At 39.1% G+C, this 14069-nt stretch overlaps 1 protein-coding gene across 1 annotated transcript in view; it reads right to left on the minus strand.

Annotated features, from left to right (window-relative positions):
- Positions 1-1218: 1218 nt before the first annotated feature.
- LOC131220129 (receptor-like protein 15) overlaps positions 1219-14069 on the minus strand; it is a 52802-nt gene continuing 39951 nt past the window's right edge. The window contains exons 4-5 of the mRNA XM_058215099.1: positions 11557-11625; positions 1219-3467 (exon numbers count right to left, since the gene is read on the minus strand). Coding sequence (XP_058071082.1) covers positions 1219-3467; positions 11557-11625 — 2318 coding nt within the window. The remainder of the gene's footprint in view (positions 3468-11556; positions 11626-14069) is intronic.

The following is a 14069-nucleotide window of genomic DNA, read 5'->3' on the forward strand; positions in this document are numbered from 1 at the left end:
TAGTGTCTTAGCACAAAAGTAGAGAAGATGGATGTATATATCATAAGTACCATAATCATATGTGATATAAAGCCTTATGTTTGTCCTGGCACGTAGTAAATTAGAAATTGCACAGGTAATGGAGGCAGGCTGTATATACATGGTAAACTCAAGTAGAGAATTGAATTGTTGTGAAGTGGATCATTTGTCACTTGAAGAGTACTTTTGAAATGGTTATTTGTTATGGTGGTCAAAATTTAGAGTTGGTTGGGTTTGTGCATGCAGGTTATGTAAAAAATCGAGATGAAAGAAGCTCTATCACAGGTTGATTTTATTTTTATTTTTTCATTTTTCTTTTTTAAGCACGCACACACACCCCCACACACACTCACACCATTGTGGAATTTCACCACCTATGGGTGCTCGAATCCTTGACTCGGTGTTGAAACGCCTGAGAATCAACCACCGGAGCAAGAGTAAGGACCCGGGTTGATTTTTTCTTTAATTAGTAGTGCAAGTAGTTAGATGTTAATATTGCAGTTAGTGGTTGTTTTATTTACTATGAAAGTAGAGTATCAATAAAACAGGACATTGTCCTGTGCATCAGGTGTGCAAAACTGTGTAAGCCAGATTTCCAAAGTTCTGTCCAGCATACTCTTCATGCTTGGGTAGGAAAAAGGTGCCTGTTTTACCGATAAATATGAAACTCTAAGGCCAGTTTGGGGGACACCTCAAAATAAGTTGATCACATTTTAGTTAATAGTAATTATGTATCTCTAATACATAACATTGGTTATGTATTAGTTGCCTAGATTTCTAATATATATAATTATTGTTAAATAAAATGAGATAAACTCATTTTCAGGCGTTTACCAAGCAGGACCCAACACTCAAGCAAAAGATCCATGCCTTGGGCTAGGAGTTCAATCTGAAGTACAGCTACCATTTGGTTAAAATAAGAAAATTGAAATTTCTTTAGTTTTCCTAGGAATTGGACTCCAAATTGTGCTACTCCAGTGAGACTTGGAAGAAGCATAACTACAATTTGATGTTTACTTCCTCAGTAGGCTTTATCATTATTCTTCATTAATACATAACTCGGAATTCAATTCACTTTCACATCCTAAAGCAGTAGGAAGGGAAAACATGGTTTCAAATAACAGCACCATCATGCGTAAACATGATTATTATATTGTCTTACAATTTGATTTATAGGGAGAAACTGATCTGGATCGAAGGTTATGCAGGTAGCTGGGGGAAAACCTTGCGAAGGTTCTTCAAAGCAAAATAGTAGCTGTTTAAAGCGAAATAGTAGCATAAATATAGACCTCGCCAATAGCGGTTAAGGTAGAGAAGTGCCATAAAAACCAAGAACGCAATGGTGCACGATGCTGAAAAGCATGGATAGAAGATTATGTCATAACCGTCTTCCTCATTATCTGGTGTTGTTGGCATTGAAGTTGGTAGCAAAGAAGTGTTGAGGCAACTCTTCAGTGGTTGTCCACAGAGTAGGGGATTGCCTTCATAGTTAGTTTCTCCAAAGGTGATGAACTGCCCCTTCATCATGTCAGGTGTCCTACCTGATAAGTTATTGTATGCCACCATAAATGTAGATAAGGTGTAGAGCTCAGTTAGTTGAGGAGGAATCTCCCCGCTCAATCTATTGTGAGAAAGGTCCAAGCTCTCAATCTGTTTTAGATTTGAGAAGGTTTCTGGAATTGGTCCTGTTAATTGATTGTGGGACAAGTTCAATGCATGAATAGTGGTTAAATGTCCAATTTCAGGTGGGATTTCACCTGTTAACTGGTTCCATGACAGATCTACACCAGACATAAAGTAAAGAACGTCGCCCTTGTAAGTTTCAGACCTCCTCTTTGTTATAAACTCCACTTCTTCCTCATCTGTTGAGACATAAGCAACATTAACAGGCACCCAAACAGCAATACGATATCCAGGCAAATCCGTGACTACAGAGACAATGAAAGTTCCTGGAGAGACAACAAAAGTTGAAAAATTGATTTCTGCTGCCCTCCCGAATGCCATATTAACAAAACATGACGGTATTGGTCCAGAGAGATTATTGTGTGAAAGATCCAGTATACTGATGTTCTTCAGTTGACACAAGTGTAGGGGAATGTGACCTTCGAAATTATTTCCTCCAAGGAGAAGAACCCTTAAATTAGGAAAAGCACCAATCCAATTTGGAATATTACCAGATATGTTGTTCTGCCTGACATCCATTGTAACAAGGGAGGAGATTTTTGATGAAGCATTTGGCATCAATCCAGTAAGCTCATTTCCTTGCAAATGTAAGAATCTCAAAGACAGGTTGAAGCATGAAGGTATGGACCCAATAATTCTATTTTGGGAAAGGTCCAAAAGGGAAAGACTGTGGAGGTTGCAATACTCAACTGGAATAGAACCTTCAAAATGATTTTCTAACATGGAAAGCAACTTCAATTCAGTAAAGTTCCCAATCTGTTTAGGAAGATGACCCGATAGGTTGTTTTTACCAACATCCAAAATCTGTAGATGCTGACTTTTGAATATACCAGCTGAGATCTTCCCTGTGAATCTATTACCATCCAGATACAGATACTGTAACCGTTTCAAGTTGGAATGAGTGGGAAACACTGGGCCTTGTAATCCATTGTCTGATAGCTTCAAAGTTTCCAATGAGATGCAACCCATGGGCAATTCCTCCGGTATTCCTCCTGAAAATTTGTTTCTTGACAAATCTAAAGAAGACAGTTGCGTCATGTTGCCCATCGATGAAGGAATGGTACCATGAAGAGCGTTTGTAGACATGTTTAAGAATCGTAAATTTGGAAGTAGGAAACCAATACTTTCAGGAAGTTGTCCGTAGATGTTGTTGTTGGAGACGTCCAACAACAATGTATCCAGGTTGTTTGGATGAGGTGACAGATGGAATGGGCCAGTTAAGGAGTTGCTTCCTAGGTCTAGTATTTGTAGTCTTTCATTATTCTCTAACAACCAAGATGGGAACTTTCCCTTCATGTTGTTGTGGGAAAGGTCTAATGATATCAGGTTATGTTGGCTGGAAAGGAAGGTGGGAATGGTACCAGTCAGCTTGTTGATGTTGCAGTTTAATAGGTGGAGGACTTTCAACTGGAATTTAGGAACCCAATGTGTGGATTCAGTTTCAACCTCTAACTGATTGGGATAAGTTATAGCATCGGCCCCAGGATAGCTATCATCCAGTACTGAAAGTTCCACAAACTCAAGTTTGGAAAGGTTAGCAAATGAGCTAAATGAGACAGGCCCTTCAAAGCGGTTGCGAGATAGAGAAAGGAATCGGAGCATTGTGATGCTTGAGATGAGAGATGACGAGATTTGCCCACTGAGTCTATTACGGGAGAGATCAAGTCGTTGGAGGGATGACAAGTTGCTGAGACATGGTGGAAGGCTCCCTTCCAATTCATTGGCGCGAAGATCCAGTTCTTGAAGATTCTCAAGATTGCACAAAGCTACAAAAGCAAGAAATGTAATTAATTTATTAGTAGAATATGCAAGTGGTCAGCTGACTCAGCTGCTACCTTTCGATTAAAAAAGGAAATTTCTCGTGTAACCGTCTAACTTTTATGATATTTCCTACTCAAGGCATACTTTCAAAATATTTGAAGTAAAATGCTTGAAGTTTGTACCGTTAGAGATCCAATCGGTTGCCATCATATCAGGGTTACATACGGTTCATGGACTATATTTTTTATTTCGTTCAATCATCACTGTTTCCCACGGTGTGGTCTACTTAGAGACTTTGATCTCCCTCTCATTTATGAGCTAAGGCCCTAGACTGATCTTGAAAAATGGATGGACAGCATGAATAAGAGTATATATCATGGAGGGGCCTATAGAGCACCGTCCAATGGCGTACTGGCAGCGACAGAGTACATATCCATGTTGGTGCAATCCTACCTTTGGGACCACTGTGATGTATGTGCTTTACATCCACACCGTACATCTATTTTGACAGTTTATTTTAGGGTACAACACCCAAATGAATTAAATGTAAGTCTTATGCAGACCACGTCACAGGAAACAGTTGTTATTGAATCCCTATCAGTAAAAACTTCATTGCGGTCACGGGAATTTTTATGTTCCATCTAACCTGTTGATAATGTCACGAAAAACTGGATGAAGAGACCACGGAAATATCAACTTGATCCAAAAATTTTGTGGCCCACAGGAAGTTTTTAATGGTTGATTACAACTGTTTCCTATACTATGGTCCACTTGAGATTTGGATCCATTTCATTTTCCCCAAAAATGAGTTTTCAAAACGGCTGGACTGCACGGACATAAGGCATATACATGATGGAGGGTCCACATTCAAGGATCCCGCCCACGATCCCTGGATCCATCACCGAAAAGCCGTATCCTGCCATCAGGAATGTGGATTTCCGGCCAAATTCCTACATAGGGATGCTAAGTGGGGCTCACAGTGATGTATGTGAGAAATCCACTCCGTCCATCCGTTTTTTGAGCTTGAACTAGGATATGCCGCAATATATATATATATATATATATATATATATATATATATATATATATATATATATATATATATAATAAAAATGAGACGGATCCAAAAGTAATGCGGGCCACGCGAGAGGAAAATTTGGGAAAAGAAATGTCTGCTGTTGAAATCTTCCTAGGCTCCACCTTGACGTTTATATAACATACAGACCGTTTATAACGTCATTCTCACTGGGAAGAAGCGAAAACCTAAATTCCGTAGCGTGATACAAAACATTTGTGGCTGTACAATTGTTTCAATGGTGGTCATTGAATCCCCACTGTTTCCTCTCATGTGGCCCACTTGGGTTTTGGATCCATCTCATTTTTACTCCACCTAAAATCTGCTTCCCCCAGGCGATCGGCCTCTCTTGTTTTCACGGACCCGGACTGCCTACAGACGATGTAAGTTGCTAGTAGCCAGTACATACTGGACAGTGCTCTGTAGGCTCAACCATGATGCGTGTGTTTTATCCATGCCATCTACATATTTTCTCATATCATTTTAGGGCATGATCCCAAAAATGAAAAAGATTCAAATCTCATGTGGACCGCAACATATGAAACGGTGGTAATTGAACTCCCATCAATTCCAAATAGACACAGGTTGTCTCTTATCAGTCTTTATAACATCGCCACGTAGGAATCCCTTGTAACACTAAGTGAGGCTCGTCATGATTTTTTTTTTCTTTTTCTTTTTCATAGAGTAATGTTCATCTCACTAGTTTCAAAATTGTAGAGTAATGTTCGTCTAATTAAGCTTGACGTCTATTGTGGACAGTGGGCTCAAATAATGGCCCCAACTGTACAACTTGGATTGTGAAGGAAGATCTTGAAAGGTGCGATACTCCGGGACTTGAAACCTGAAACTTAAGTGCGTTTGCCCCGCCACTAAAACGGCGAAGTTACGACTTTCCAACTGTTGAATTGTAATCAAACTCGGGCTATGAGTCAGGGATATTTCCTTGCTCATATCCTTATAATTGAGACCCCAATCGAACATTGGTGACCGTTGATTGCAAATTAGGCCCCCTCGGCCAATCAACTCATCCATTTGCTACCAAACTTCGAACAACCTTTCATCTGACCATGGGGCACCTGCTACATGACGTAGATGGGCCAAGGGGCCACTGGGACAGCCCCAGAGACCAGAAATACACCCATTAGGGATGTATACATTAGAACTAGTCTCCCCAGGGCCAACTGGACCAATTTCCAAGCTATATAAACCCTTAAACCTCTCTCCCACACTTCCATACGAATTTCTTACAAGTGGGGAGAGAGAGGAGAGTGTAGAAAGGGAGTGGAGGCTGAGGAAGAAGCTCAAGGAGGCTGGAAGTTGAGGAATTCCTTCCCCTACCTCAATCCCGAGCCGAAGCTTGTAACCCCACCGCCGTGGGAGCACCCCTCTAGCAGCCGGAAGGTATCCTTCTAACCCCCTTCAATTTTTAGTGCATTAGGCCCCTTACATGTATCCTAACATGCAAATCCTATTGGCACAGGGCTCCAAAACTCCAATTCACGGGACCGCACCTTGGGAGCGGCTCCACAAGCCGTCAAACCATTCTAGTTGCGGACCATTATTATTAGGTAGCCTTTTATCAAACGTAGGATATAATTAATGATTTTCTATGAGAATTTTGTTGTGCATGTTGTTTTTTAAGGGAAATGAAAGTAAACATTCATTCTTATTATGATTAAAGTTGCTTAAGAGAGGATTAATTAGCTCCAAGGCATCTAATGTTTGCCTTGTCTGAATTTCCTTTCTATTATGAGAAATTTGAATGTAACCCAACCCCAAACCTGAGGAAATTTGGGAGAAATGTGTTGCATGCCTCCCATGCATATCAATTGAGATAACTGACTCCATAATTACCTGCATGCATGTTCAAATTTTTTTGTAACTAGGAATAGTAAATGATCCTCTTACAATATTATGTGTATTAGAATTCTTGCATGCTTGCTTAGAACTCCCTTGCAACTTGACCTTTATTGATATCAAGCATATGAATCTGTACTTTTGCATGCTAAAATTTCATACAACTAGAAGTAGATCAAATTATCCCTTTGTTATATCTAAAAATACAATCCCCCTTATTGGGTTGGCCAACAAACATCGATGCCTGTAGCGGCAGCCCCATCAGTAGGGCTGTCCAACGGCCAATCTGACCTATTTAGTTCGAATATGGATAGCTGATAGTAGTTAGACTATATAGGATGCTTGCTTCCAATGTCGTGTGTTCGGTACCTCGCCTGAACGGGGCAAATTTGGCTCACTAGCTGATCAACCACGCATGTTAACGACGTATGATCACGCCTACCTGAATCTGAAGCACCCCATACCTTTGATAGGCCTACTGATAACCGTTAGTGATACGATCCTACTAAGACTCATGAGCCGGGCATGGTGGAATAGGACACCGTGTTCAAATTGTCGGCCTACGATGGGGTGACGAGCCTCTCCGTAGTGATTAGCGGGCAACCAACTCTCGGGAGCCGGGCATGATGGAATGGGATATTGTGTCCATGCTGTCGACTTACGTTGCGATGACGAGCCTCCTCATAGTGACCAGCGAGCATAGGAGGTGATAGGTCCTTGTTCGAACGACCTTCGTTAAATTACCCGGCCAATGGTTCTGTGCTAGAGTACCGTTCAAACGATCCGGGCATGAATATAATTATATAACGACCCATTTTTCTTATGGTGATTTGGTTATGTGACAAGCCCGCACATCAAAACTGAGTGATAATACTCGGTGTTTGGGTGACGACCCCTACTGAGTTGATCCTCTTACCTTTGGGTATCATGCCTTACCTTTGGAGTTATTAATTTATGAGACATGAATGATACCTAAATTTAGATCAATAATCGTAAGCTTAGAGCCACTACGGCCGCCCTGGGCCAAGTGATCTGGATAAGGCCATTAATTAAATGGAGGTGTTTTAGCTTCTCTAATCTTCCTAAATGAACAGACTTAATTAAATACTCGGGTAACATGAATATTCATACATTGCGTTAGTTAGGTTTGTGACTCAGTAGTTGAGGTCGCCTTATGAGGGAGTGTTGATCATTACAAATGTAAGATGGTGTCGCTCAAGGGAGTGTTGTATGGTAAGGGCATGCATCATATCATGATAACATGTATATGCATTAATAAAAATAGATAGGAATGTTGTGTTTGATGCTTTTCATTAATTGTGTCGATGGAATTGATAACATATGTAACTTATTACTAATGGAACCCATTGAGTTGATCACTCACTCCCACTCTGAGACTATTTTAAAATACCAACCAGACCTTATCTTGGATGCAGGTACCACAGAGCCTGACACGTTAGATGAGGCAGCCATTGCATAAGCCCAAGTAAAATAATTATAGAACCCTACTTCCGCAAAGCATAAGTGACAGTCGGGATATTGGGAATCGAGTATCTACTCGGCCCCGAAATCCAGGGTGTTACAATAAGGTAAGGACTTACCCTTTGAGCTTCCCACTTAAATTCATCAATCTGGACATAAATGATGCTTTGATTTCTCTCATTTAGTATCTCTTAAGTTACTTGATTGAATTACTTACCTCACTATTGAATATGTTAATTTGTTGTGTAATTATTTTCTATGTTAGATGATAGACATCTCTCTTTAATTATAGCACGCATAAGTAATTTGATGATAACATGCTATTTTTAGTTGTACATGTGTTAATTAATTGTATGTTTGCCACTTGCACTTAAGTGATGGAATGAATGGAACCTATCATGGACTTACCATCACACGGTCGATATTTTACTTATGTGGCTTGGATCGCACACCTACCTTATATGGCTTGGATTGCACATTACCTTACATGACTTGGATTGTACATTGGCTTACATGGCTTGGACCGTATATTTGCTTTTCATGGCTTTGACGGAATATTGGCGCCCTTTTGTGGCTTGTTAGGTATATTTGTATATCTTGTTGATTTTCGGGTCATTATGTGAAGTTCGTCATGATTTTGAAGTGGATTTGAAGTTTGCTTATCGATTTTCTAACCATCTTGCAGAGTTTATACGATTTCCGAATGACGCCAGAGTTCCTATGCTAATTCTCTCTTCATCTTGTGATGTTCAGTCATATCATGATTTTCGGGTTGAGCAGGAGTTCGTTTATCGATTTTCTAGCTATCTTGTAGAGTTCACATACGATATGATTTTCGGGTGAAGTAAATGTTTATATGTTGATTCTCTCTTCATCTTGTGGTATTCAGTTGTACCATGATTTCCGGGTGAAGCGGGAGTACTCTTATCAATTTTCTAGCCATCTAGTGGAGTTCATGTACGATATAATTTTCGAGTGAAGTAGAGATTTTGATGTTAATTTTCTAACCATTTTGCGGTGTTCAGTCGTATTGTGATTTCCAGGTGGAAAAGAAGTTCGCTCATTGATTTTCTAGTCATCCTGTGGTGTTCACATACGATTTTATTTATGGGTGGTCTAGAGCTTGTATATTGATTTTCTCATCATCTTGCGTTGTTTAGCCATACCATGATTTCCGGGGGAGCGGGAGTTTATTTATCGATTTTCTAGCCATCTTACAGAGTTCACTACAATATGATTTTCGGGTGAAGTAGATGTTTGTATGTTGACTATCTATTCATCTTATGGTGTTTAATTGTACCATGATTTATGGGTGGAGTGGGAATTCGCTTATCGATTTTCTAGTCATCTTGCGGAGTTCACGTACGATATCATTTTTGGGTGAAGTAGAGGTTTAAAGCTTGATTTTCTATTCACCTTGCGAAATTCACTTGTACTGTGATTTCCAAGTGGAGCGGGAGTTCACTTATCGATTTTCTAGTCATTTTGTGAAGTTCATGTAGAACGTGATTTCCAAATGCAGTGAAAGTTGTATGATTAATTATTTGACAATTTAAGCACATTCACTTGCATTGCAATTGCTATTATATTCTCTTAATGTTGAAATTATGTTAACTAGCTTATTCCTGAATATATGATCATTATGAACTGCGTTATTTAATGTCTTTTCTTATGACTTACGATATATCTTGGATTATGAATGATGAGTTTGTAATCTTAGAGGGTACTCCTCCCTACGATAGCCATTAATGCTATCAAACCATATCATTTGATGCAGGTGTATAGAGGGCCAATGTTGTTCATTGGGTTGCTAGAGCAGATCGGGTAGCTGAGAAGGTACACGAGGTCCCTACGACTCGCATTGAGATTTATCACTAGATGATAGATTTTTATTTTTGTTTACTGAACTTTGTTATTTGGGATTGTATAAGTCCTGTATAGGCGATTTTTATTGTAGTAGGAATGTCTTTATTCAATGCATGGTTTACTCAGCCAACATTTTTTGCTAACTCTATTTAATGATAAAGTGGTTTAAATTTAGATAGAAATTTCATAAGCTAACACTCGGGTTTTTGAAAAACGAATGATATACTCTGGTTTCGAAAACTGGGGCATTACAGTCAAACCTTGAAAATAGGCGTATCTCACAGACTAGAATGAGTTTTTCGACGTATCATATATGATTTTGGGGTAGGAGAAGCTACTTTAGCCAACCAACCCCACTATATTGGGTTAATAATGACGAATTTGTGAGATTCCATTGGATCGACAGTTGGAAGTGCTTTTGATTTTCATTTTTACTATAAATAATAAGTTTTAATTCGTTCATAACTTTTGAACCGTTGAATTATTTGAAGAGTCGTGCACAACATGAAAAGGGCTTAGAAAAATTAGGGGAATAATGTGATTAGGCCAAATTGGACACTTACTATTTTTAGCCAAAAACCAAGAAGTCTAGTAGAAATGTGACGCAAGAATGAACGTGATGAGAATAACTACTCCGAATCCACGGAGCTTCTCTAGACTCCTCACAGAGACTTCTCAAATCCACGAGGAAAGAAAGCGAAAAAAATAGAAATAAATTCTAAAAAATTTGAAATTGATTAATTGATGACTAAAAACGAGTTCACAACCCTTTAAATAGGGGTACCAAGCAATGGGAAAGAAATTAGAATCAAACTGCAACTAAAACTCCTAGAATCCGCGACTTACTATAAATAGTAAACTTACTATTTACAGATGGTCGTGATGTCTACTAGTGCGCAAGGTTTTCGGCCAAAAATAGTGTCCTATTTGGCTTCACCAAACCGTTCCCATAATTATTCTAAGCTCTTTTCACATTGGACGCCACTCCTAAAGCCCGATGGATGAAGAGTTATAATCAAACTAAAACTTACTATTTATAGTAAAAACGAAATTAAAGCAGGGAAACGACCGTCGATCCAAGGGTTTTTCGCAATTTCGGGTTGCACAACCCGGCGTTGCCAGGTTGGTTGGCTAAAGTAGTTCTTTCTACCCCAAAATCATATATTTTATGTTAGGTAACTCATTCCGGATTGTGAGATACGTCCGATCTAAGGTCTGACGGTCCGGATCACTTCTGTCGTCGACCGGGCCTTTTCTGATCCATCTTGGCCATGAAACTGTCTGCGACCCGCTCTACATCAGAATCATAACTGTTTATAAATAGTCAGTTTATAATTTATAGTAAGTCACTAGGATCATTATTTAAAGGATTGTAAATTTGTTTTTATTCATCAATCAATTTGTTTTCGATTTATTTAGAATTTATTTCTACTTTTTTTTTTATCTCTCATGGATTTGAAGAAACTCCGTGAGGAATCCAGAAAACTCAGTGGATTCAGAGTAGTTATCCCTGTGTAAGACAATGATTGACCTCATCACGTTGTTCTCTGCGGCACATGCACACACAAACCTAAGAACCCATGACTTCGTGTTGAAACTCTTATGGGTCCACCATGGAGGCACGAGTAAGGACCTGCAAACCTCTTATGTTTTTTTCTACACTAGAGATTGTGATATCATGAAAACCTATAAAAGCTTATAATATCTCAAGAATCAGCAAGCATTTCAAAATGCAAAATTTCAAATGGCATTTTGACATGCATATGAAAGACACAACTCTGTGAATGTGTGCACGCATCAATCAGTGCTCTTACCTTGAAGGCTTTGAAAACCATCGAATAGATTATAACTCAAATCCAGAACCTCCAGTTTGCTCAAGTTCGCTGTCGAGATTTAAAGAGTGAAAACAAAAGATTAATGGAGAAGTTTGAACTAATGAGTCAATTATTATCTCGTACTGTCAGTGTCAAGAATAAACTAGCATCTCAAAATGCAAATTTTCAAATGCCATTTTGACATAAGTGTGAAAGACTAAACTCTGTATGTGTGTACATATATGAGTAAGATCTAAGCGCTCTTATATTGGAAGGATAGGGAGCCATTCACTCTCTTATATTTCAAATCCAAAACCTTAAGATTGCAAGTTCAGACGTGTAAGTGAGGCATGACCTCTTACTCAAGTTCAAAATATTGTGTAAACTAATGCTCTCAATTTTAGTTTAATTTCTTTACAATTAATCCCACTGTCTACTGTAACTGGATCCATGGTTTACTAATTAAGACCATTGACCTTAATCATCTAATTCTACAACAGGGGCCATGGGTTTAATGATCTAGTTCATTGATCTTTACCATTTAATCATGCAAGTTAGTACATAATGATGCACTGTCTACCATTTAATTAATGGTGGGCATTTTTTCTCTTTGTTTCCTGTGCTGTAGTCCACTTGAATTTTTGATCTACCTCATTTTTGATCTCATGTATGTCCTAAGATCAACTGGCAAAACAGTTCGGAGGAGTGGATGTCACTGAGATGTCGTGGTGGGGCCCAGTTTTGTTGCACAAGTGGTGTCATAAGAGTCAGTAAATAGGAGATTCACATCCCTTTGATTTTGAGGGGAATCCGGAATCTTGTGGGCCATACATTTATGTTTATTCGACATCCAAACATTTCACAGACCTGAATGAAGGAAAAGCACAAATATCAGCTTGATCTAAAACTATCAATGACCATTGTTTCCTGTGGCATAGAAATAAGTTTTACGACCAAGCCCTCAAATGAGTTGGGCACATCCATTTGTCTCTGGTTTTCAAATACATGTGGATTTCTAAATATAAGTATTTCTTCTTTGACACACCCATTTTCTCTCCCAAAACGGATTGACGTATGAAATTTCTTTGGGCCCACCATTTATTTATGAGTTCGATCCACACCGTACATTCATCTTGTCTGATTATTTTAGGGCATGAGTCAAAAAAGAAGCAGATGCAAAGCTTAAATGAACCACAACATAGAAAGAAGAGGGGATTGATTAACTATGGTTGAAAACTTTCTAGGGTCCACCATGACATTTATTTGCCATCTAATCTGTTCATGAGGTTTTAATATAGGCTTGATTCCAGCCTTCTTTTGAGCTCAGAAAATTTCAATGGTAGGCTTCTAATTCCCACTGTTTTATGTGGCATGGTCCAATGGAAAGTTGCATCTGCTTAGTTTTCGGGATGATGCCATAAAATGATCTGAAAAATGGATGGACGGTGTGGATCTAATACATACATGATGATGAGGCTCACAGAAGTTCCGCACCTCAAAACATTCAGCTTTTCTTGACTCTCTAGAATAGGATTGGTTACTGCCAACACATTTTGAGGCCTCCATTTCGGACGCAGTTTGCATGGTGAATCGATCGAACAACATGCAGCTAGCCGGTGTCAAAGCTCTGTGGGCCCGACCATGATGTATGTGTTTTATCTATACATGCCATCCATTTTGGCAGTTCATTATAGGAAATGAGCACAAAAATGAGATAGATCTAAATCTCAAGTAGACCACATCAGCTGCAAACAGCGGTGATTGAACTCCCACAGTTAAAAACTTCCTCGGGAGACTAATGTTTATTCGATCCTCATCTAACAGGTCACATAAACATTGATGAAGGAAAGCACAAATATCAGCTTGATTCCAAGCTTCCATGGCACCCAAGAAGATTTCAACGGTAAGAGTTCAATCCTCCACTTTTTCCTGTGGTGCGGTCCACTTGAGCTTGAGCTTTGGATCTACACCAGGTCTCAAAATTTGAAGGATACCCAGGTCTGAGTGGACCACACCACCAAAAAGCTGAAAAAGTTTCGGATGAAGCTGATATTTACGTTTTACCTTCATCCGTGCCTTTGGGACTAATAAACATCACGGTGGGCCCTTGGAAGGTTTCAATGGTGGGCATCACTATCCCGTTGATTTCTATGATATGGTCCACTTGAACTTTGGATCTGCTTGGCTTTTGGGTTCATTCCCAAAAATGATTTTGCAAATTAGATTGATGGTATGGATATAACACATGTATCATGGTGGGCCCACAGAAGTGTCACGTCAATAGGTCGGTTGCCAGCCATGAGAGAAATGGGCGGCACGGAATGGAGAAATACCTTTATCACCAAAATGTATGTAATACCTTTATCACCAAAATGTATGTAAATAACTGAGCATTTTTTTATTTTTATTTTTAATTATTTTTTTAAATTTTCAAAAATTAGCACCGCATTGGTATTCTATTTACATCCCAGCACCTTTTTAATTAAATTTTCATTAACCTACTTCATTAATCA

Source organism: Magnolia sinica, chromosome 12, assembly GCF_029962835.1.
Source record: "Magnolia sinica isolate HGM2019 chromosome 12, MsV1, whole genome shotgun sequence".
Lineage (NCBI taxonomy): Eukaryota > Viridiplantae > Streptophyta > Magnoliopsida > Magnoliales > Magnoliaceae > Magnolia > Magnolia sinica.